Raw genomic sequence first — 24,491 nt, 5'->3', positions numbered from 1 at the left:
CCTTACCCCCACCACCACCAACATGTTTACATGCTAATCAAATAAAAAGTACTTTTGTTGGTTGGAATTAATCACAAAGCTCATGTGCAGTGATTGAATGGGAACACTGTCCAACTGTATGTAACGGCTATACGTCACAGTGACGGTTATATTAACAGTTATATGAACGGTTACATTAACAGTTATATTAACGGCTATTGGGCAATTCGATTCAGCGACTTTGTTAACTGAAGCTTTAGAAATTACCAGAACATTAGCCACAACGTTAACACTTCTCTACATCTTTTAAAACACTACAGACATTAAAGAGCCGCCATACAAGAAACCAAATCATACACCATAAGCCACAGAAAACAATACTAAAGCTAAGTAACTTTAAGAAAGTCGAGCGTTAGAGTAAAGCTAGCCGCACCCACTCTGTACCAAATGAATGCCCCTTCTGTAGCCAAGTAACGTTAGCTCGTAGGCTAATTAAAAACAGCTTCAGCCATGTCTCCCTTCGTTACAAATGCTAAGAAAAGAGAGGGATGCAAGTCTGTAAGTGCATGCCATCCTATCGGTTCTTGTTTACATGTTAATCGGCTGATGTTTGACTTAATAAGCGGCTAAAGCCCCAGAGGATGGACCCTTGTCCACCGCTCCATCACAGCCTTGTACCTCCTCCTCGGCACCGTCTTCTCCTCACTGGCGACATCTGTCTTGCTGCCCTGCTGGGCTTTGCACTCCGCCGCTACAATGGCCGAGTCACCGTCCACCGGTCCCTGTAGATGCCCGGCAATTATTCTCAGTCTTTGCTGTGCAATCCGTTGCCTGTCGGAGCTGCCGCCGCCGCTGCTGTTGGACGCCATGCTGCTTCCGTGTTTGTGAAGGGAGGGAGCGGATCCATGAGCGGCTGTCAGAGGTCAGCACAGGGAAAGGGCGCTGCGTTCAGGGCCCGTCTGAAATATGACACTCAGTCCACATGAATGACCCGAATAGTGGCAAATACATGGCAACTGGAAAACTGGGTATGTCACATGCCACGTTTTGCAGCTGGAGAGACAGCATATCGTCACCCTGTTAAAATAATCGCTTAACTCATTTTTTTTTGTCTTTTTTTTTTTTTTTTTGCTTAAATCATCTCCTCATGACGCCGGCCACCTATGGTAAAATCGCCTACATCCTCAGTTGATCAGATCATGTGATTTTACCCCTTTAAGATCATCACTTTGACAATTTGCCACATTCATAGGCATCAGATAAGAACCCAGCAAAGAAGAGCTAGAGGGAGATTGTTTAGTTATCAGTTTAGTGTATCAGTGTTTTATTGTTGACACTAATATTGGTAACACTTTACTCTAAGGTGTCTACATAAGAGTGACATGAGCGTGTCGTAAACATGACATGGGATGTGTCATGAACATTAATGACATTTTGAAGTAACATTAATGCTCATGATACTTGTCATGTCATGTTTCTGACAGGCTTGTATGACTCTTATGTAGACACCTTCAAAATAAAGTGTTACCATTTCTTGCTTAAGTCACAAAGGCATGTTCAAAAAATTGGCTAAGTCATTTATTTCTCTTAAGTTACATAATTTACACACAGTGTTATTACTATGCCAATAGCCATCCTTTGTTACAATCTTTTTTGAAATTATCAATAAATTTCATATGATACACTTTTGTTGAAGTTTTTTTGTGTTTCCTGCAAAACTTGAAAAAATGACTTAGGCGATTATTTTTACAGTGTGACGATATGCGACACTAACACATATTTATAAGATATATTAATCGTTTTGACGGTTACTTTGGTGGTAGGTTCAATTCTTTTTAATCATGTGTTCAAATTGGAGATTAAACGATGGAGATTGAAAGAAAATGAACCTATTCAATCTATTCCATATTATTTTATAATCAAACAATTGTTTGAGTCATGTTGCCGTCAAAAATGCAAGATTCAGCTTACCCTGGCTTCTCACATGTTTTTTTCTTATATCATAGTGAACTTTACAAATTCCGAGTTTTGAACCACAGGTCGAACATAGCAAACAATGTACATATGACACCAGAAGACCTAAAACGATACTTGTGTTGTTTTTGTCGTTTTATTCTGTTGTTTTGTTTAACTTTGAGAACAGAGAATTAAATATGGTTGGACAATTGAGATCTTTACTTCATTTCATCACGTGAACGCACCATTTTACGTTTTTCCCAGCATGCATTGCAATATACGACTGGTTGCATATGTGCATATGCTCCATTGACTGTTCCGACTGGAATTTACAGTCACATTGTATGGTTGTTAAGACGTAACAAAATTAATGTATCTATTCTAGTATTACTGCTACTTATAAATATTCAAGAGGACAAGACGTGGAGCAAAAAAACATGTTTGATGCTTAAGAAATCTACAGTATGTTAAAGTGAACTTAAGGCTACAAGTAATGCATTTATATGCAGTTTATGCAGACGAAAATAATGATTGTGCAAAATTAGGCAGTGGAAATTAACACCAGCGTGGCTTTGCTCAGAATATTGCAAGAAAGTGAAACAGTAGACCAAAAGTGGAACAATACAGTTGAACAGACCTGAGGTGAATTTTAGAAAATCTACAATTATATACTTTATATTTGATTAAAACTGGTAACCTATACCTGAGATGATACATCTATAGTTAATCATTCTTAACACATTCTCTACCACATTTATTATTTTAATCAATAGAATCATCATAGTGTCAAAAATGTGTAATTTGTGATGTGGTTTTAAAAACCTGTAGTAGTGTAACCTGAAACAAAGTGACTTCACTGTTTACCTTCCTGCCTCACCTCTACTCACTCACCTGACTAGTTTCCATATGGCACACACACGTTGCTCTTTAAGCAATGATTTAACCCAAAGTTATAAACGACAAAACAACAGTATTACTACTTTAAAATACAAATTAACCTTGGTTGAAACTATAAAGAAAAACACAGGCCGAATGCTTAAAACTGAGAGAAACTTTATTGGAGAAAAACAGTCATTTGTAAACAGAAATATTACACCACGCTGTAAACTTAAATGTCCAGATGTTTGAAGGTTTTATTCCCCACAGGATAAAGTATTAACTCACAAAACAAAGTTCTGTAATGCACTGACTGCAGGCAATTAGAGTCTAAGTGTATCACAGAACTTTATTTGGAAAGCCACAGTGCCACCTCATAGGTTTGTCCTTGTGCTGAGACTTATCCTCCTCATGTCTGGGTGCTCCTTTAACCTGTTATAAGGCACAAAAAGCAAGGAAAACAGGACATACACTTCAATCAACTCTTTTTTCATTGTACTGACGATTTAAATATATAAGTACAGGAGTTACAACAGCGGGTGTAGTCTGTAAAAGACCCAAGAACAAGAAGCAGTCATGACTTGAATGCTTTAAGGACGGGGCCTACAGAAAGGCTTGCTATGTGGTGGGTCCTCCCTAGAGTCACACAGGTAAAGCCGGCCAGATGGAGTCTTTTTACACATTGTCAGCTCTCCACAGAAATGATTAAATGGCTAAATATACTTTGGGTATTTGCAATACTTGATGCTGTAGTAGGTTTCCTCAAAAAGTCTTCTCAAATGTATTTACCTACCTCTTTAAGCGTGACCATCTGGTTGGAGGCAAAGTTAACACATGAAGCAGTCCCTCTATACTAGCTGACATTTTGAAGTTTCCAGTTTTGGTGATATCTTTCGCTCCATAAGGATTGTTTCAGTCACATGCTGCTGTGCCATTGAATCTACCTGTTGAGCTTTAACAACTCTCTGAATTGAACGGCTCTTGAGAAATGAGCTATTCACTCAACTATGTAGTAAGATATGATAGCAATGAGGAAAGTGCACAAGGCCAACTGAGCTCCAGCAGTATTAAGTTCTGTCAGTTTGAAGGGACTTAGGGCACTTGCCTCTTTAACAGCAGTCAAGTGACAGCAACTTTACAAGTGCAAAATAATGCAACAGAACAAATAGTGTCACGCCTCAACAATTATCTTGACAGTTATGTACATAAGAAGGAATACAGCCTAATAAAGAAAGTTCTGCAAGTCATACTGTACCTGATATAGGTAGAGGCAAGGGACCAGCTGCAATCCAACACGAGGGGCAAGTAGTCTTGATAAAAATGCAAAAGCAGAAAGCGATCAGAGGATAATGCAGGCCACGGCTGGATTCACAGTGCAAACGCCTGTTTTCTCTGTGGTCGGTGTCCGTCTGCGGACTTGCAGCGCTCTAATCGTAAGGTGGCTACCGCCGCTTTTACCTTTTCTTCCCCCAGTCCTGTGCAGTTCACTATATGCAGCTGGAAGAATGTCGACGTGGAGCTGCCAAACGTGAACGCGTGCTCATGAGCGCGCATGAGAGGGGGGAGAGAGAAAAAAATAGGCTTTTTTAGCGTAATTTCGCGCAGTGGCACAGTGAGCTGCACTTTAGTGTGAGCTTCTTCACACATAGGTGCTACAGCTAGGGCTAAGTCTGTCTTATTACCTTGACATATTTCAAAAGACACTTAATTACATCTCGATCCGACTTCTTACTTACGCTGAAGTGTCAGAATGGTTCACATTTAATTAACTTGTACAAGCCTTAACAACTTTTAAAATAGAAATAGGTTGGTCGTTTGAAGTTACTAAATTAGCAGTTGAGGGCAAATCCAGATTAAAGTCTTGCATGTTTGTCCACCAGTGGAGAGAAATATTCAGATCCTTACTTTAGTAAAAGTAGCAATACAATTTAAAAATACTTTAGAGGTAAATAGTATGATCAATATACTTAAATCATCAAATTTAAACTTTTGGAATAGATAAGACCTAGCCTATATAACGCGATTGTCATTGGTGCATTAAAGTTTATCCAAAATCTTATCAACGTGGAGCCAATTTTAGCAACTGTATGTACTGTCTGGTTTTATTATTCTATAGAACCAGTGGTGCCATGTATATTCAAACACTATACTTAAGGAACATACCACAGCTTAATAACAAGTAAAAGTTATGCAATCAAACCTTACTTAAAGTATGCAAAGGTTGTATCAGCAGATTAAAGCACAAAAAGTAAAAATACTTCATATGCACAAGAGTGAGCCCAGTAAAAGTTACTTTGTTATAGAAAATATTTAAGCAGCTTCTTAATGCTGTAGCTGATCAAGGTGGAGTTCATTTTAGCTACTTTATATACTGTGGGTAGTTTAATATATAACAACTCAATTTGTTTGATAATCTTGTCACTGGATTTGTATATACATTCTTAATTTGTAAAGTAACATCACTACAGCTGTTAATAAATGATACGAGATATAGTGTAGTAGAAGTATAGAGTAGCAGAAAGTGGAAATACTTAAGGACAAGGACCTCAAAGTTGCACTCAAGTACAATACTTGAGCAAATTTACTTAGTTACATTTTACAACTAGAGTACCGCATCATATTTTCTAAATGGATTGTGTTTTGCCTGTAAATACACAAATGTAGGTTAGTGGGGGAAAGAGGAGAATAGTATATAATATATAATAATACTAATAATATAATACATAATATTATATCTGTAATGTAGTAGAAGTGTCAAATGGAAATACTAAAGAACAAGTATCTCAAAACTGTACTTCAGTGCAGTACTTTTGTTAAATATAGGCCACGTAGAGTTACTTCCCAACACTGTTGTACACCTGACTCAGCACAACGTTTTTAATCACTTTGTGTTAGACTACTTTTTATTTTTTTAAATATTAATAATACCATTGTTTATGCAGCAAATTAGTTTAATGTGTCATGTCACTATTAAGCTATTATTAAAAGAAGTATTATAGCAGTTTATCATAATCAATGTATCAGCGATAGGCCACACAATTACTTTTCCATTTTCTAATACTTTGTACTTCCATTTCACTACAATACAAAATGGAATATTGTACACTTTTATTCCAATATGCGTATTTAACAACCATAGTTATAAATAACTTTTTAGAGATTAAACTTTTATATGATCAACAAATAAAATATGACGCATTGTTATAGATGAAATTCCCCTTAAAGTTTTAGTTAGTGGGTAAAACAAGCTTCACTCGATAAACTACAACATTAAAGTACTGCTTACATGTCAATGCCTCAGTAATAATGATCCAACAATATAATGATATGCACTGACTGGGTCTGCATAATGATCACTCAAAGGAATATCAATAAAACAGGTGTCAGTTTAATAATGTAATGTCTTCTATTTCTTCATCTTGTTGCTATTATGTTAATGAAGTTCAATTTTGAATGCAGGAATTTAACTTGTATGAGCATTGCTTCTTTTCTTGAGCAAATATTCTCAATGCTTTTCCCACCAAAGCTCACAGTTGACTCCTCACAGCTTTATGTCATTCTCCCAGCTGTCGGTGGATGTCCTCAGTGTTTCCACGGGGACATTAGGGCCCCAGGGCCTCCAGCTCCACACCGGGCACAGTGACCAGCAGGGGGCGCTATGCACCAATCAAAACTCCCTTTGATGGCGGAGTTAAAATAGAAACAAAAAGGGGGTTTTAGCATTATAAATACATACATCAGCTGGCTTTTTAGCAGCTAGTAATGGTGATAGTCACACAAATAAATAAAAAGTAGGCTTAAAAATTGTGGATGTTATTATTTTCACACAACCAGTTTATTTTATGAATTATATTGATTTCTAATCATAGCCTATGTGTATTTCTTATTCAAGTGTTAGCCTGTTACAACTTTGCAATGCACATAAATATATTGTGTATTTTTCTTTAATTTTTTTTTTTTTTTTTGGGGTACCAAGTGGATATAGGCTATATCCGCTCAGCCTAGCAGGCTCCACACGCATGCACACACAGCTCTCACCGCCTCATAGGCCGGTGTGAGGGGGACGATCCCGGCGCCGCAGCTCGGTGGGCAGGGCCATCATTTCCGTAATGTTCATTAGATTTAAAGGAAGTAAATGTTTCTGTGAGCTCAGCTGCTGCGAAGGACTCTATCGGCTCCGGACCGCTCGCCATTTTAATCTACCATCTGAAGGAATAACACACAATATCATAAGGCGTTTCTTTACCAAACCACGGATCTCCATGATGATGGAAATGGAGGTGACGCATTCCGGTCAACAGGTAAACGGAGCATTTCGTAAAAGTGACCACCGGACATTGACTGTCCTTTTATAATAGTCTGACAGAGAGACAGAGGCGTGATAATAGTTCAGGTAAACTTTTTAATGTTTGCTATGACAGATGAATACGCAGTGACAACTCGGTTATGGCGTAGTTAAGACATTATAACAGCTCTAACGTGACTAAGATCATACAAAATATGCTCTTAAGGCTGGCTGTCTTTAGTTATATAGACATTAACATTGGCCTCTGTAGCCCATAGCTTCCACTTCTGCAAGTCATACACATGGCGTTTTCCTCGACAAGAAATTAAATTATTTTTTATTTTAAAAAATCAGGCTGATATCTAAGTGTTCGGGCTGTTATTGTGATAAAATGACAGTAATTCCTTTTTCGGACAAGTTTGGTAAACCAAGAGTCTCATGATCTTATTTCTCGTAACTGTCTCCTCCTCCTTCCCCCCTTCTTCCTCCAAGCATGTGATATCCCATATCTGATATAAGCAAGGCTGTAACTATTTTGGGTTATTTATTTAATACCGTCTTTACTTGTTTATTTAAATGTTTTTGTCGTTTCTATATGAAAAAGAACCACATAAATAGGCTATAGTCTTATAGTTTTGTTTTTTTCCTCATACATATTGAATGAAATGGATTATTCCTCATGTGACATGGGCCTAGATCTGTAGTGTTTGGTTTAACCTGTCATATGTGAGGGTCAGTGGAAGTACACGGTTGACTGATGAGGGACTAAAAAGGCTGTTTTGGAACATGTGCTGCTGTGTTTCATCATCCTCGGTCAAGGGTGGCTGTCCAGTGAGCTCTGATGAAAGAAGCTGTAATAAACCACTAGAGTCAGGTCCCCTTTGAGGCCCTTGTCTTTAGGTGAAGAGGGGTAAATGAACAACCCATACTGAGAGCACTTTGTATCACTCCTCTATGACCCAGTTTGATAGTTTGATAGCCACAGGGGGCATTAGCTCTTAGTTTGGCTTGTTTTAAAAAATGCCTCTATGTGTTTAACATGAGATTTCTGGTAATAAAAGTTGTGTGTCTGTTCTGCATATTTTGCCAGCATTTTCAACTAAAGGCACCTTGTTTGACTTGTCTGGCTGTGTATTGTGTGGCCGAGATGTCTAAGGAGTCATTTTGTGTGCCAGTTTCCTTGTTCTGGTGCCAACACAGGTCTTGTGACAGCCATGATACTGATACCATACAGATAAAGAGTAAAATAAAGTAATGATAAAGACTACATAATACATATTTTATTATTTCCCATTTAAATTATCTGAATGGCAACTGCACAATATAATTTAACATTTAATTCTGCTCTACTTGCACTGTGCCTACCTTATAGCAATACACTTTTTTTTTGGATAGTATAAATCCTCCCATTTATATAAACTGTTTTTGTACATTGATAAGTATTGTATAATCTTTCGGTCATCTTTTTCTCTCTTTTGCTAAGATACTGAAACAGTGAAACTTACCGCAGAGATCTTTTTGAAAAACGTCTTTTATATATCATATATACAAATTTACAGTTTGTTATCATTCACACCCTCGAACCCTTTGCCCTCCGTCTCCCACATCCTTTGTCCAGGGTCACACAAGGCACAAAAAAATAAATACATAGAAGATGAACATATACAGAGATATACATAGATGAATAATAGCAATAGTAGTAGTAGTAATAATAATAATAATAATAATAATAATAATAATAATAATAAATAATACATTAAAATAAATAAAACACCAAAATAAAATAAAATAAATAAAAGGTTATAAAATTAAATAAGGTATTAATTTCCCCTACTAGGATTAATAAAGTATCTGTCTATCTATCTGTCTGTCTGTCTGTCTGTCTGTCTGTCTGTCATTTACACAATCTTTTTGGCATTAATACAGAATATGATTTGTTAGGTAACTTTGGTTCAGTGACATTGTAAATGAGGGTGTGATGGTTGATTAACATATTTTTGCTTCATCCATATAAAGACTATGAAGGAAGGAATGACAATGAAATCATTGTCCATCTTGATTTCCTTCACTGTGCACATTGCACCCAACCCTAATTGTATAACAGCACAATTAAACAATGACAGTGAAAGGTCTGTTGAACTTTCACTGCATTGGCGTCAGACCTTTTTTAGACATGGGATGTTTTTAAAGGGACCCGTATGACTTGTCCGATGAGCTTATAAGGTGTGACAAACATCCAAACGAGTGTGGCTTATTAGTTTGGAAAACACGGATCACCAGATGCCCCAGTTAGACATTTTCAGCTACTTCCTCATTCTTGCAGAAGCCATAATGCCTGGTTGTGTGCTCACCTCTCACCCTGAGAGAGTGTGTAGGCAGTCTGGCTGACGTATAATCCTTCAGCGGTCATGCTTCTGATGCAACATTGAGTCAAAGAGGGTTAGTGGGTTCTTATTTTGCAGTGCCACAGCTGTAGTCAGAAAAATGGTGTCAACAGTGTTTTGGAATAAATATAGATGCTTGTTTGGCATTATTGTGAGTTTATGAAGAAGTAACACACACCCGAATTTCCTTATATGAAAAAGAGAGAACATTATTAAGTATCTTCACCTCAGTTTCACATCCTCTTTGTTGTGTGTTATTCTGCTTTGTGCTTTATTTCCCCTTTAGTTCCCTCTTGGCTTCCTCCTGGCCCTGTCTGCCATGTGACAGACTGCAAACATTAAAGGGACAGTTCATCCCTAAATAAAAAATACATACTTATTCTCTGACCTATAGAGCCATTTATCAGTTTAGATTGTTTCGGTGTGAGTTGCTGATTGTCAGAGATATTGGCCCATGACATGAAACTTTACTAGAAAGAAAATAGTTGGGGCGTCCCCCATCATTAAGACTGAGACCTGCTGTGGCAGATCTGGGTTTGAATCCAGCCTGAGGTCCCTTTGCCACATGTCCTCCCCTCTGTCTCCCCCTTTCTGTCTGTCACTTTCAATAAACCAGGAAAAATGCCCAAAAATAATCTTAAAAAAAGAAAATAGTTCCTATGCTAAATTGCTCATAACTTGGTCTTGATATCTGGAAAAATACATTTTTAAATGGTTTTTTTTTGGCACTTTGAGCATGGCAAACAGAGTGCCTTTTAGTACCATTGTATATGAGAGATGGCAAACATCTCTATGGCTGATATCTCCCAACACCTAAACTCACACCAAAACAATCTTGATGTATAAATAGATAAATAGCAAAACAGGTAAGAGGAAAAACATGGGTTTTTTTTTTTGTGATGAAATGTCACTTTAAGAAGCCTTGCCCGTAAGTTCTGTTTATACCCAAATCTGAGGAACAAACGAGTCACATGCCCAGACATTTTCTCATGAACCAGTGTCTTGGGTTTATGCAACATCCCTGGGCCTTGTGAAATGGTTTCCTTCTGTAAATAATTTCTGTGTAAAAGACCCCAGGAAGAGAGCAGCACAGTTTATCTTCAGGCATTCTTGTTTGAAAAGGCAAATAACATTCGGCCTCTTAGTGGAAATCTACAGGAAACTGTATCAAAAAATATCCTCATAGTTGTTATTACGCGGTGCCTAACATCTTGTATTGTCAGCAACACTCAACCTAATGTGTAAACAGTAAATATGGGATGTTTTCTACTTGAAGACATAGCAGGACATTAAAAAAACAAAACAAGGGCTGTAATTCCACCAAGCGACAGGACAGAGATACAGCTTTATATTCTCTATTTTATTTGGTTATATTATACCACCCTTTAAGGAATATTACAGTTCTTTGAAAAAGAAATGATACATTCTCTAACACTATGATTCTATATTTTTTAGAATTACCTTTAACTTCCTGATTTTATAAATGCTGTATTATATGACATGAATGTTTTGGGATTCAGTTTCACCTTTTAGAGAACTAAACTGTAACATGAAGTCATTCATGCAAAAATCAGCCTTTGCTGTGTGCAACATTTGTGAGTTTGGATGAGACAAAAGGATTCACACCTCACTTTAATCAGATGGGTAATGATAGCTTCGCTCGGAACAAGTATCAAGTGAGGATATGTGTCTTTTGCTGGCATGTGGCGGCAACAGGGGAAAGAGAGAAGAGCATCTATTATTCATGTAGCCTCTCCCCCTTGACTTTAGTGCCAGTGTTGTTGTCAGTGAACAGATACTGAGGGAGAGGGTGTGGCGGGTGCAGCTTCCCAGCAGGGCACGCTCCTCCTCCATCCAATGCTGCTCACGTTCTCACTGCAGGACAGCATGGCTCGCAACTCTCTAAACTAATCTGCCGTTCTCTTTCTAGGACATGGAGCTGATTGACATACTGTGGAAGCAGGACATTGATCTTGGCGCCCGGCGTGAAGTGTATGACTACAACCACCGTCAGAAAGAACATGAGCTGCGGAGGCAGCGGGAGCTCGAAGAAGAGAAGAGACAGCATCTGGTGCTGGAGCAGGAGAAGGCCCTGCTGGCACAGCTACAGCTCGACGAGGAAACGGGAGAGTACATACCCCGCCCGCCACCCAGCGGCCCACTGCAGTCGACTGTCACACCTCTAGAGGTTACACAGGTACGTGCACGTGGCCATCATTACTCATGTCAGAGCTGGAACACTCCCACATCTTTGGATAGGCTGTGGCTAAGCTGTAGCTAGGTAACCACTCATCCTGTGTAATTACAGAAACACAGGTGGAGTTTTGCATCGGTCTATTCTGCTTTCGAAACACCTCTACAGAAACATAGTTCTATAAATATAAAATCATGTACTGCTTTTAGAAGATGGTGCGCCACAAAGGATGCTCGGTGATAAAGTGTATTTAAACTTTTCTTGCAGAATGTCAGCTTCACAGAAGAGACCGGTGACACCATGTCATTTGATGAATGTTTGCAGCTTCTGGCAGAGACATTTCCTGTAGAGGAAACTGAGGTAAGAATCCTGAATTATTACTACATGTGTGACATCACATCTTGCAGCCTTGTAGCGACTTTCAGTTGCATAAAAACTGCCATATTCTTGTGTTTCTGACAGAACGCTTCAGTTTGCCTTGACACAACCGCTGCCTCAGCACCCATGATGTCCCCCGAGCAGCCGGCTCTTCCACCGGTCACCCTCTCCCCAGGTCCACTACCACCACCACCACCACAGAGGATGTCCCCAGATTTGGAGCAGGCCTGGATGGAGCTTTTGTCCCTCCCTGAGCTGCAGGTATAATACACGGATTTACCGCCTCAATGGCATGGTGTTTTGCGTTGTGGAACAAATACCCAAAGAATGCATCAACGGGACGGAGCCCGGCATCGGAGGACAAACACCTTTTTGTTGCTCTGTGAGAACGGGGTCTCATACATGTGAGACAGGTGCACCCGGCTCATTCCACTGTGATTAGGCTTCATTGTTGAGACATTTCACAGATTTAGGAAGGTGGATGTTTAAGATGTGATTTAGTTTTTATGATGAGCTTTATTTAGCAGAAGAAGAAGACGTCTTGTTCGGAGAGGGTGTGGCCGTCTGAAAACCTTTACTTTCTGACATTGAGATTTGTGCACGGTAGTTTTTTCAGTAGCTGCCTTATCAGTCTTGTTTTAGGGCTGCTGATATTTGCATTAGCAGATGGGTGGAGCAGTGTGCCATTTGTCCCCTTAACCTCTCGCTGGGCTACAATCATAACCATACAGCTTTCATAGAGATGCATCAGTTGCTCTGGCAAGCTGCTGATAAGACTTTACAATGTAGAAAAAATGTTTCAGTTGTTGTCAGCTGCAAAGATGATGTAACTTTTCAGCAACAGCAAGCTGAAAGATTATTGTGGATTTCTGATCTATGTCTACAACTGGATATCTAGTTTAGACATTGCAACAGGCCGCCTACCCAGCTTTACTAACATTTGTCAGTGTAACACAAGTCATTCGGAACGATCACATGGCTAAAAGCACCAGGACTGAAACCTTATTGTTCAGAGAAGATAATAGTTTGTGTATTTTTACGCCATTAATCACCGTGTGTCACAGGTCATGTTTCAGGAAAGAAACCTCTGTGTTCATGTCAGAGCACATACTATACATGCATCCACAACAACACAACTCATGTTGACATTTTTTTCTATTCATGCTCATCTATGATTTATGTATTGTTTGGATTTATTGGAGCAGGGTTGTATAAGGCATTTTAATTCATGTGAAGCCACCAGTGTGCAAAGTTTTAAGCTAAACTTCAACAACATACTGAGAATTAAAGGGAAAGTTCAGATTTTTGGAAGTGGGGCTGCATGAAGTACTTACAGTAGCTGGGGTGTAGACATGGCCCCAGTTTGGAGAAGCAGGCAGGAGTACTTGCACAGAAGCTACGTTAGTACTGCTGTGGACAGGGGCAGTGTAGGTAATACACTGACTGGATATTTATCTCATACAACCCCACTTCAATAAATCTGGCCTGTTTAAACTTGCGAAATCTTTGCATTTTACACAAAACAAATCAGATTTTGTAACCTGCACTGTGATATATTTATCGTAATGTTTTTTTAATTGTTCTTTATCTTTGTCTTTTAGCAATGCCTGAACATGCAGATGGAGGACACACTGGAGACCACAACGTATCCTCTTCCAAACAGCCCAGAAGTGCAGAATCCAAACTACCCTTTTTACCCCATGACCAGTCTATCAGACGGGGAAACAAACAGTGTGAATGTTTGCTCTCCTGAGTTCATGAACACATTTGATGTTCCAGCTGTTGCCCCACCAGACAATCTCAGCCAGCTGAAGGCAAAAGCTCCTCAGTTGAATGCCAACTTCACTGCAGAAAGCTTCAATGACATATTTTACCCCAGTGCTATTCTGGAAGAGAACAGTGGCCAACATGGCCTTGAAGGACATGAAAGTAACGCCATGTCTGATGTCCCGACCAAGCCTCCCTTGACAACAGTGGACCTTTACAGCCTCTCACCTGGAGATGCTTTAGACAGAGGCAAACAGAATGTGATGGCAGAATTGCCAGACTCAGATTCAGGAATCTCTTCCAACATAAGTCCAAGTGCTAGCTCACCAGAGAAGTCTTTGTATGGAGACGAGTCCTTTGGTTACAGCGATTCAGACATGGAGGAGATGGATCACAACCCTGGAAGTGCAGAATCTGACTACTCAGAGATGTTCACACTCAATTTCCAACCTGATGATAGAAACATGGCGATTTCGTTATCTGCAGCGTTAGAACATGCCCAACAGCAGCAGGGAAAGGACCCCAAACAACACAAGACAGACCCGGCGGAGGAGAAGGGCCTCAACAACGCCCCCTTCACCAAAGACAAGCAGAAGAAACGCTCGGAGATGCGTCTCTCCAGAGACGAGCAGAGGGCTAAGGCCCTCAAAATCCCTTTCACTGTTGACATGATTATCAATCTGCCTGTAGACGACTTCAACGAGATGATGTCGAAGCACCAACTGAGCGAGGCCCAGCTGGCCCTGGTCCGAGACATACGCCGCCGCGGCAAGAACAAGGTGGCTGCCCAGAACTGCCGCAAACGCAAGATGGAGAACATAGTGGGGCTGGAAAGCAACCTGGACTCGCTGAAGGACGAGAAGGAGCGTCTGCTGAGCGAGAAGAGCCAGAACATCACAAACCTGAGGGAAATGAAGCAGCAACTCAACAGCTTGTACCTGGAGGTCTTCAGCATGCTGAGAGACGAGAAGGGGAACGGCTACTCCCCCTCCGACTACTCCCTCCAGCAGTCCACCGACGGCAGCATCTTCCTCGTCCCTCGCACCAAAAAGACTTTCATCAAGAACGAGGACAACCTTGTGTCTCCCATGTAATATGGTACTGCATTATCATAGTAATACTATGCAATAACTGTAGTCATTCAGCTTTAAAGCATTAGTAGCTCAGCAGAACTATTGTATAGTTTTTGCTCACTTCTCTTGAATGTTGTAATATTTTTGATATTTTACTTATTTTGTACTCGGATACCTTAAACAGATTCTTTAACCAATATTGTTTGTAAATATAAACATTACTTGCTTTTGAGATTGATAAAACAGTTACTGTACGTGTATATATATATTGTATATATCATATTTCTGTATGCTAATGATGTTTCAATCATTATTACTCATATTTTATAACTGTCCCTTTATGATTTGCTGCCCAGGTTCTTTTATAAAAATCTTGCTTTTCAATAAAGTATTCCTATAGCTAAACAGCCTCCTATTTACTGCAGGAACATTGTGTGGTGTCCTATGGACTGCAACAAATTGATTCCAGATGGATATATAGTCTGAGGAACGCTTACATAACTTACCACATGTTCATGTCAGTTCTTGACTTGAAGGCTCTAGCAGAATGCTTGCAAAGAGGCAAAGAAAAGGAATATTGTACTGAAATAAAAGTTAATAGTTTAAACCGCTTTTACAAACCCTAGTTTTTTTATTAGAACCTTGTTTGTACAGTAACCTAAATCTTTTAATACTGCATAACTCCCGTCGCAAAAGAAAGCACACCCATTGCATTCATTATGTTACACAACAAAGACTACAACTGTCGGGCCACAGCAAAGTATGCTGTTTGAAGCGTGCGTGACAACTTCACAATGGTTCAACCCACGCAGGCGTATACAAAGGTAAAGCCCTACGCAATCAGTATGTGCTCCACATGCACTTTCACACACAAACACTACCTTTGACCAGCAAGCCCATTTTATGCTCTAAAACCTCAGAGGGTGTGTAGAAAACTAAACTCAAGACAGACTCAAGGACATCTGTGGATCAAGGAAACCTTTTCACATTGAAAACAGTTGTTTTACAAAGGACAAACATAATTTGGCATATTTCTGGAAAATAAAACACTCAAGTGATGGAAAATATTTTTATTTAAGAGTACAAGTAACAATTAACACTTCAATCACTCTTAAGTGAACATACTGCAATGGACACTGGTGTGCTTTTGTCGAGCACAGTTTATGTGTTACTGAGTCGGTCTTTCTACATTCCTCTGCAGAAACACGATCCTTTAACTGATTGAGAAATATATCAGCAGACATTGTTTCCCCAATTTAAAACTGAACCTTAACAAAGCATGTATATCTATATATACTTTCAAACACAAATGTGTAGCAGAAAATTCTGTGGCTCATATTTTAACCACTGATTTAAAAAATATGCTTGAAATGTTTCATTCAAGGAACTCGCTTTATTAAAAAAATGTATTCGTTTATTAAGATTTGAGATTGGAATGTACGTTTAAACGTGCCATGTTAAAGGGACAATTCACCCCAACATTAAAATACATATTTTACCTTGTTAACTGTAGTTCTATTCATCAGTCTAGATTGTTTTTGTGAGTTGCTGAGTGATGGACATTTTGGCTGTAGAGATGTCTGCCCTCTCTCATATATTATTGAACTATATGGCACTCAGCTTGTGGTTTAAATTGTGAGGTTAACATCTCCCACTCTCAGAAACTAATACCAAATGTAAGAAGTACAGCATACGGTCTTGAATCCTCATTGTATGGGAAATCTTAGAAAATTTCCCTCAACGTCTCAATTTATTTTTAGATCAGGGAGTCAACATAGTGTCATGAAGCACGTCACAAAAAGGTTTTTAGCTTTTAAACCAAAAGTATTTTAAGCTTTCACTTCTTATACATAAAGCCCAAAAGGGTTTGGGGTATGTACAACAACAGTTCACATTTCCTCTCTGTTGATAATTAGACTGCCTGTCAAGTAGAATAGTTATTGAATAAATAGTTTTTCATTTTTTTGAGAGATGCAGAGGATGTGACCTCAGATGTTTCCTGTTGCCGATTACCAGCCTTTTTTATACATTAAATACTATTTTTGCATTATGCTAATAGGACCTGCCTTTGCATTAATGATCAAGATTTCCAATGTTCATTGTTCTGCTTATTTACAGACTTCATTTCACAACACTGCATGACGCAAGTGTTAGCTTGGCACGAGGATATACTGTAAATACTCTTCTTCTTCTCCGATCATCTGAAGTTTCCCCCAAGGGCATTTCATCACTATCAACTTTATCAGCAGTGCCTGACTGATAACAAAAGTAATAAAAACATGGAAAACATTTGCCTTCAGGCTATTCTAAGCAGTGTGGTGAAGGTCACACATTCTGGTCAGAGTGGAGCAACACTGGATGTCTCTCTGTGTTTACCTTAAAGAACCCTCGCACCTTCTATAATCACCATGAAAGATTACAATATACAATATTTTGAAAAAGTCTTACCCATCCAGAACCTTCCATGTTATCAGGTCTTTACAGATTTTCAGCAAGAAGAGAATGCCTCTTTCCACATCTGCAAATCAAGCAAAGTGGTTACTCTTACCTGCTCCATCTTCTTATAGTCAGCTTTTTTTGTGAAATACTCACTCCCTTTTCTTGTTAATGTCTGAAATCTAGCACTTGCGGGTAAAACTGCAGTATCTCTGACTCAACAGGATCTCCAATGTGTCCAGGAACTAGTCTTTCTTCGCTAGCACCAGCTGCTGGAGGGTTTAGCTAGCCTTGAAAGAGATAGATGCTCACTACTCAGGAACGACACTGCAAGCTTCCTCCATGGGCGATGTGCTCGATGCTGCCTTCTCCCTTCTCTCAAAATGCTGACTGGTCCACTGTGCTGGGGCTGAAGACGTCCTGTCTGACAGTCATCTGCAATCTTCCACACTAGCGATGCTGAGGGCCCAACTGCAGGTGCTTGTGGCTGTAATAATCCTACTCGCTCAACACTGGCTTGGTGGTGTAGGGGGCCCTAGGACTACCAAACTCCCTTGTCATTCACCCTTACACAAGTAAATACAGTATATATACTGTTAAAAATACTCCCAAAGGAAAAGACAAGCTGGTTTGCTAAACTTCACAGTCACAATGTGCAGGCAACAGATAAATAAATAACTCATTTGATCTTTTTCTGAACCAATGACGCACTGAACCTCATGTCACTTTACTACACAACTTTATTCGGTCTTTTTCCTTCTAATCAAAATATTCGAACAATCTAGTATTCGGTTTTCTGGGAACAAGAAGAGTGAGGGATTGCCTTAAGTCTAATCCATACTGCTTATATTTGTTGACACTGGTACTACGAAGGATTTACATACTGTGCTTCACATACAAAATCAAAAATACACTTGACACTTGAGCAATCATAATGACTTCAGAAAGAAAAAAATTATTCTAGCTCGTCTGAGGGCCTGATGTTACTATATGCTAAATAACAAAAACCAGGTTGAAATGACAAAATATTAATTGACCAGCAGAAAACTAACCAATATAAAAAAAAAAAAGAAAAAGAGAAAGATATTAAGAACTGGCTTCAGATTAAAAAACAAAACAATTTACTCTTAACCCCTGATACCATAGGCACAATACACACACACACACTTCATACGCACAAAAGGAAAATAGCTTGGTAGGGAAACATCTATCACAATAAGGGAAGAGTATCATCTGCTCTCATGTCTTGCGTATACAGTCCTTCTTCCATAAACTTCTCCGCTTTAGCTGCAGTAATGTCTGACTTGTGTGTTCCTCTAATGCTTTCAGATGACTGCCTCAAAGTAACCTGCAGCTAATTCCTTTGCTCACCTCCTCGCCTCCCCTGCTAAGAACTGAAGCCTGTTGAATGGATACAGGATAGAACAAATAGTTATTCTGCACTTTCATGGGCTCACTCTGAACTGTGCTACGAGGGTGGTGTGGAACTGAAAGCAACTTACCAAAACATGAAATAATTAATATCGCCGTGAGCCATAGCCGCCGCCTCCTCCGCCGCCACCTGAGCCATAGCCGCCTGCAGGTAAAAGGAACGGTCACCGCAACATATGTTAGAAAGTGTTGAGCAGAAATCGTTTTAAGGCCAATTGTGGCACGTGAAGTTAAACTCACCGCCATAGGGTCCACCCGAATTTCTGCCACCAAAGTTGTTTCCCTTCATGGGCCCATAGTTAGACTGTTGTCCTCCATAATTTCCAAAGTCGTTATAATTTCCACCTCCTCCATATCCTGAAGATGCAAAAGTTAATTTGAAAGAAAATCCTGATTTCCGGTGTAGCAGTTTTTTTATTATTTTAATTTTTTTTTACATCGGCCATTTAAAAAATAACAATTTCCGGAGTCAATATTTTTAAAAAAATGTTTTCTTACCTCCATCATTTCCTCCGTAACCTCCATCGCAGTTGCCACCAAATCCTCCTCCCTGGTTGCCATACCCTGGCCCACCGCCCCCATAGCCCCCTCGGCCCCCTCCATAACCCGGTCCTCCACCATAATTTCCTCCTGGACCTAAACAGTTAAAAAGCAAAACGAATTCACGACATGACCTTCATTATAACACAAGACTCAAAACAGTTGTGTCTTTAAAAGTGAGCAAGGGTACTAAAGCTAGTATAGAATTCAGAATATTTTTTACAATAAAGTAACATTTTGCCAGGGCTCACCACTGTCAAAATCATCCCCATAACCACCTCGTCCTCCACCGTAGCCACCTAAAAAACAAGAATAAAATGTATTATGCATTACAACTGTGAGCAATATGTTGTATTCTTGCAGCCCTGTCACAGATATAAACACACACTAACGTAGGTGATAAACTATTTCCCTGCAGTGGCCTGTTGTCCACACTAAGGCGGTATGTTCAAATATGAACTTTAAAGTGAATACATTTGAAAAGGACAGTCTTGCCTAGTGAGTTGGAAGGACAACAGAGCGTCTTGTGAAATGCAACAGTCAACAATTCTCAAACATGATGCTCCATTTCTGCATAACAGCAATGTTAGTAAGACATGTTTCTTCCACTTCTGCCTTTTTCTGGATATTTCTTTTTTGATCATCTCGCATTTTCTGTTTCTCAGGGCTAAATTATTTTAGTTATTATAACTGTAATATGATTCACAATATTCCAGAGGATATTATTATTGCATCATTATTCTCATTTATATAAATATATATATATATATATAAACGATTGTGGTGTTTTTGAAAGGATCCACACCAAACAAAGATTTTTTTCTCTATAGAACACAATTTGTTGGATGGGACACATAGCACCACAACACTATTTTGCTTTTACCAAATATTGCACCTCCTGTGATTAAGATATTGCAGAAATGATAGAAAATCAACAGTTTTTACATTATTATTGTCTGCCTAGACCAAACCCAGTATACCAGAGGATTAAGGCCATGCACCATTCAGCTGTTGCGACTTTCTAAATCAGAAAAGAGATACAGCCATTTAACTTCAAGAAAGTGTTAGCGTGTATGCAAACTTAGATCCTGCCACCATTATTCTAATGTAAACAGGGTTATCGAATGCACCTGCATTAGTGTGGATAAGGCCAGAGGCACTTTCACTTGGCATGCAAATACGACTCACCTCGACCGAAGTTGCCACCACCTCCAAAATTACTACCTCTGCCCATAAAGTTCCCGGATCCTCCACTCCTGCCTGGTATGTACAAAGGAGTCATTTTAGAGCCGTGTACAACATCAGTGAACTGTCAGCTGCAAACAGTTTATACAATAATGGTCACTAAGCAAAACTTTACTCTACAGTTGTAAGTGTGCTTACCACCCCTGTTAGTGGATATGGCGCTCATTTCCTGTTTTGAAAGAGCTTTCCTGACCTCACAATTGTGGAAGTTGATTGTGTGGAATTTCTGGGCTGTTGAGACAAAAAAGAAGAAAAAAAAACACTCACATACCATTGCTTGGAGTTTACTAACAGACTGATTAAATGTTAAAAGTCTAAACAACCACATACCAACAATTTTGTCTACAGTGTCGTGGTCGTCAAAGGAGACAAAGCAGAACCCTCTTTTCTTCCCGGTGGAGCGTTCCTCCATGATGTCGATGCATTCAATCTTTCCATATTTCTCAAAATGCTCCCGAATGTGGTACTCCTCAGTGTCCTCCTTGATGCCACCGACAAAGATCTTCTTCACTGTGAGATGGGCGCCTGGTTTATTGGAGTCCTGAAACAAAGAGTAATCTTTGAGCACACAACAAACATTAACATCACTCTTGTATCTGCCGTCGAGCCTGCGTTTTATTTACCTCTCTGGACACGGCCCTCTTGGGTTCAACAACCCTGCCGTCCACTTTATGAGGCCTTGCTTTCATTGCGTCATCGACCTCCTCCACAGAAGAGTATGTCACAAAGCCAAACCCTCTTGATCGCTTGCTGTTGGGGTCCCTCATCACCTAGAAAACAACAAAATAACACACATTGTTAGTGAGAACACTTTAACTAGACTGCAGGTTTACAAGTTAATGTTGTTTATTATTATCTGAGGCCATCTTGATACAGATTACAATAAAAAAAACACGTACCACACAGTCCGTGAGAGTTCCCCATTGTTCAAAATGGGCCCGTAAACTCTCCTCCGTGGTTTCAAAGCTCAGACCTCCAATAAACAGCTTTCGGAGCTGCTCGGGTTCTTTAGCTTCACGGTCCTATAAAAGCATAACAAGAGAATAAATATCATTGCAGACATGGATGTAATTTTGGGGGGTGGGGACACAGGGAAATGTCCCCTACACTTTTTCAAAAGGCCGTTTTTGTCCCCTGCAGTTTTTACCGTCCAAAAGAGAAGCGTCAGGCACTAGGACCAAACAAAATGTATTATAATTATTATAACTGTAGAACCTCAACAATGCAGAGATTTTAAAAAAGCTTATATTTAATGCCAAAGAGATACACTTTTGATTATTTTTATTCATTATTTTCATGTGTTGAAAGGAAGCGACTGTTTAAAAAAACACCAACAATAAAAGATTTAAGGAAAAATACAATAAAAGCTCGGATTGCAAATGTGATTTTATACATCCATGCTCATGATAACTGCGAAACTAAGTTTTTTCCTTTATAACCTTATCATCAAAACTGATGATTGTTACACCACAAATTGTCACACTGCTCATGTCATGCATCAATATATTTCCGTCAGGTGACGGATAGTAGAGATGCAGAAGGAGATACAGGAGGAGAGGCTGAAGGAGGTGGAGGAGGAGAAGTTGGAGGCTCACAGGTGAGGTTGAAAGAATAAACAGTAGACTTAAAAGTAACAATAGCAAACTAGAAGAACTACTAGAAAACACAGTGAACTGAAAGAGTTTTATTAAAGATACATGTGTCCCCCACCCCACATCTGAAATCAAGATTTCGTCCATGATTGCAGATGTAGATAGCGTCATAGGGAAATAGTTGGAGGAACCTGCAGCATGGTTACATAACTTTATGTGCTCTTGCAGATAAATACATGCACAATTATCTGCAGCTGTGCCTTCTTGACAGTCTTGATATTAGCATAAGTCTAACATGAGACATTATAGTGTATAAAAAAGTCAAATAAACCATGGCTACTGTACAAATATTAAATTATATGAAATCTCGCCAGGCTACTTATATCGTCACCCTGTTAAAATAATCGCCTAACTCATTTTTTCAAGTTTTGCAGGAAACACAAAAAACGTCACCCAAGTTTAACATATGATATTTAATGATAATTTCACTCAAAAAGGATGTAACAAAGGATGGCTATTGGCATAGTAATAACACTGTGTGTAAATTATGTAACCTATGAGAAATAAATGACTTAGGCAATTTTCTGAACATGCCTTTGTGACTTAAGCAAGATATGGTAACACTTTATTTTGAAGGTGTCTACATAAGAGTCACACAAGCCTGTCAGAAACATGACATGACAAGTATCATGAGCATTAATGTTACTTCAAAGTGCCATTAATGTTCATGACACATCCCATGTCATTTTATGACACGCTCATGTCACTCTTATGTAGACACCTTCAAAATAAAGTGTTACCAATACTAGTGTCAACAACAAAACACTGATAAACTAAACTGATAACTAGACAATCTTCCTCTAGCTCTTCTTTGCTGGGTTCTTATCTGATGAATGTGGCAAATTGTCAAAGAAGTGATGATCTTAAAGGGGTAAAATCACATGAGATGATTTACGCAAAGAAAAAAACCAAATTTTGACAAAAATTGACTTAGGCGATAATTATAAGTGTGACGATATTAAATGATATAAAAACTCGCCAGGCTGAGGCCCATACTATAGGTTACAATAGGCTGACAGGCCTACTGCAGGAATGCTGCCAATTTAGTATTACGTTATTGCCAAAAACCCTTCATTTATTATTTAGCTACAAGGACTTCTGCAGGTTAAATAAATGATAGTGTTCATTTAAGGTCCAATTGTAACAATAACGCAACACAGAGGGCTTCGTTACTGCAATTTGACAGCCTTTAGCTTAGCTGTTAGCCACAGTGAACGGCGCTGCATCTTGAGTAACGGTAAACCAGCAGACAAGCGACACATTTCAACACAACACCATGCATTCCCTCGTCAATGCTGCAACTATGTTAAGGACTAATCATAGCGCTGTCGCATTTCTCAAACAACCGTGTTTAATTTGCAACATTTGTGAGCACTTCACCTCCATTTTGCAGATGTCCACGGCCGCAGAGCTGAGTGGGTCACGTGACGTGGCTGTCAGTGCGTCCTGCATTATAATAATCACAATTAACTCCGTGGAGTCTGGGGCTATTTTGTCCATTTTTGAATCCTTTTCATCCTGTCTGTATACACCACTTAAAAAAGCGTAACAATTTTGGTCATTTTGTGTATTTCTTAAGTCATTTAGTGTCTTTTTTAAATCATTTTGTCTCTTCTTTTGGTCATTTTGTGTCTTTTTTAATCATTTTTGGTCTTTTTTTTTGTCATTTTGCATCTTCTTTTGGTCATTTAGTGTCTTTTTTGGTCATTTTGTGTCTTTTTAAAATCATTTTTATGTCTTATTTTGGTCATTTTGTGTCTTTTTTTAGTCATTTTGTGTTTTCTTTTGGTCATTTTGTGTCTTTTTTTAGTCATTTTGTGTCTTTTTTTTTGTCATTTTGTGTCTTTTTTGGTAATTTTGTGTCTTTTTAGTCATTTTGTCTTCAAAACACTATCATGCTCAATAAAGAATTTAAAATGTGGCAAATGTGAACAAAGGTTGTAAAAATAACATATACTTGGGTTACATCCAGTTCTATCATTTTATACTAAATATATTTGACCTTGTCTCCAGTTTTACTTGGTATATCATCATCAAACTGAAACTTACAGCCAGAACTTTAGAGGTAAGTAGGGGTAGGGCTCCACGCTGCTTTGTTTTTATGTCTAGATGTCATGAAGAAGTCTGAATGCTTTGGAGCTTTTGAAGACTCCAGAGGTTTAAAACCACAGCACATGATAACTACTGTGGTTTGATCATCATATAGATAACTATGTTGATGAAGCATTGTTTCTTCTTTAAATGAAAAGTTTTGTTGGTACAATTTGTCCCTTTTTGCTGTTTGACTTTATGCAA

The 24,491-nt window shown here is 39.0% G+C and overlaps 3 protein-coding genes and 1 long non-coding RNA gene across 6 annotated transcripts in view; 1 reads left to right on the top strand and 3 right to left on the bottom strand.

The window, feature by feature from the left end:
* Positions 1-934, bottom strand: part of agps (alkylglycerone phosphate synthase) — a 33,176-nt gene extending 32,242 nt beyond the window's left edge. Inside the window, exon 1 of the mRNA XM_059342810.1 lies at positions 658-934. Coding sequence (XP_059198793.1) covers positions 658-848 — 191 coding nt within the window. The 5' untranslated portion in view covers positions 849-934. The remainder of the gene's footprint in view (positions 1-657) is intronic.
* Positions 935-2,965: 2,031 nt separating this feature from the next.
* LOC131979413 (uncharacterized) lies at positions 2,966-4,567 on the bottom strand. The gene is made up of 2 exons (XR_009395053.1): positions 4,067-4,567; positions 2,966-3,243 (listed from the first exon to the last, which is right to left on the bottom strand). It is a non-coding gene; the product is annotated as an uncharacterized LOC131979413 (long non-coding RNA).
* A 2,359-nt stretch (positions 4,568-6,926) lies between these two features.
* Positions 6,927-15,297, top strand: nfe2l2a (nfe2 like bZIP transcription factor 2a). Its single transcript, XM_059342598.1, has 5 exons — positions 6,927-7,112; positions 11,411-11,677; positions 11,942-12,034; positions 12,137-12,313; positions 13,654-15,297. Exons 1-5 carry the CDS (start codon positions 7,074-7,076, stop codon positions 14,911-14,913), a joined length of 1,836 nt encoding a protein of 611 aa, XP_059198581.1. The 5' UTR covers positions 6,927-7,073; the 3' UTR covers positions 14,914-15,297.
* Positions 15,298-15,947: 650 nt separating this feature from the next.
* On the bottom strand, positions 15,948-23,628 carry hnrnpa3 (heterogeneous nuclear ribonucleoprotein A3). Of its 3 annotated transcripts, none has more exons than XM_059342600.1 (11): positions 23,577-23,628; positions 21,444-21,566; positions 21,168-21,314; positions 20,875-21,085; positions 20,683-20,775; positions 20,488-20,559; positions 19,551-19,598; positions 19,258-19,395; positions 19,000-19,116; positions 18,831-18,904; positions 15,948-18,729 (listed from the first exon to the last, which is right to left on the bottom strand). In XM_059342600.1, the coding sequence occupies exons 1-10, from the start codon at positions 23,580-23,582 to the stop codon at positions 18,846-18,848; spliced, it is 1,014 nt and encodes a 337-aa protein (XP_059198583.1). In that variant the 5' UTR covers positions 23,583-23,628; the 3' UTR covers positions 15,948-18,729; positions 18,831-18,845. The 3 variants fall into 3 exon arrangements, with proteins under 3 accessions (XP_059198583.1, XP_059198584.1, XP_059198582.1); XM_059342601.1 differs by having other exon boundaries at positions 15,948-17,410; XM_059342599.1 differs by having other exon boundaries at positions 15,948-18,904.
* Between the last annotated feature and the right edge of the window lie 863 nt (positions 23,629-24,491).

The sequence above is a fragment of the Centropristis striata genome, chromosome 10, assembly GCF_030273125.1.
Source record: "Centropristis striata isolate RG_2023a ecotype Rhode Island chromosome 10, C.striata_1.0, whole genome shotgun sequence".
Classification (NCBI taxonomy): Eukaryota; Metazoa; Chordata; class Actinopteri; order Perciformes; family Serranidae; genus Centropristis; species Centropristis striata.
This window is presented reverse-complemented; position numbering and strand designations above follow the sequence as displayed.

Bases quoted from the DNA above. Each gene is read 5' to 3' on its own strand.
- nfe2l2a (XM_059342598.1), top strand. From the start codon at position 7,074: ATGATGATGGAAATGGAGGTGACGCATTCCGGTCAACAG. The intron at 7,113-11,410 runs GTAAACGGAGCA...TTCTCTTTCTAG, and splicing joins TGACGCATTCCGGTCAACAG to GACATGGAGCTGATTGACAT. The intron at 12,314-13,653 runs GTATAATACACG...TTTGTCTTTTAG, and splicing joins TGTCCCTCCCTGAGCTGCAG to CAATGCCTGAACATGCAGAT.
- hnrnpa3 (XM_059342599.1), bottom strand. The intron at 20,560-20,682 runs GTAAGCACACTT...TGTACATACCAG, and splicing joins CATATCCACTAACAGGGGTG to GCAGGAGTGGAGGATCCGGG. The intron at 19,396-19,550 runs GTGAGCCCTGGC...TTAACTGTTTAG, and splicing joins TGGGGATGATTTTGACAGTG to GTCCAGGAGGAAATTATGGT.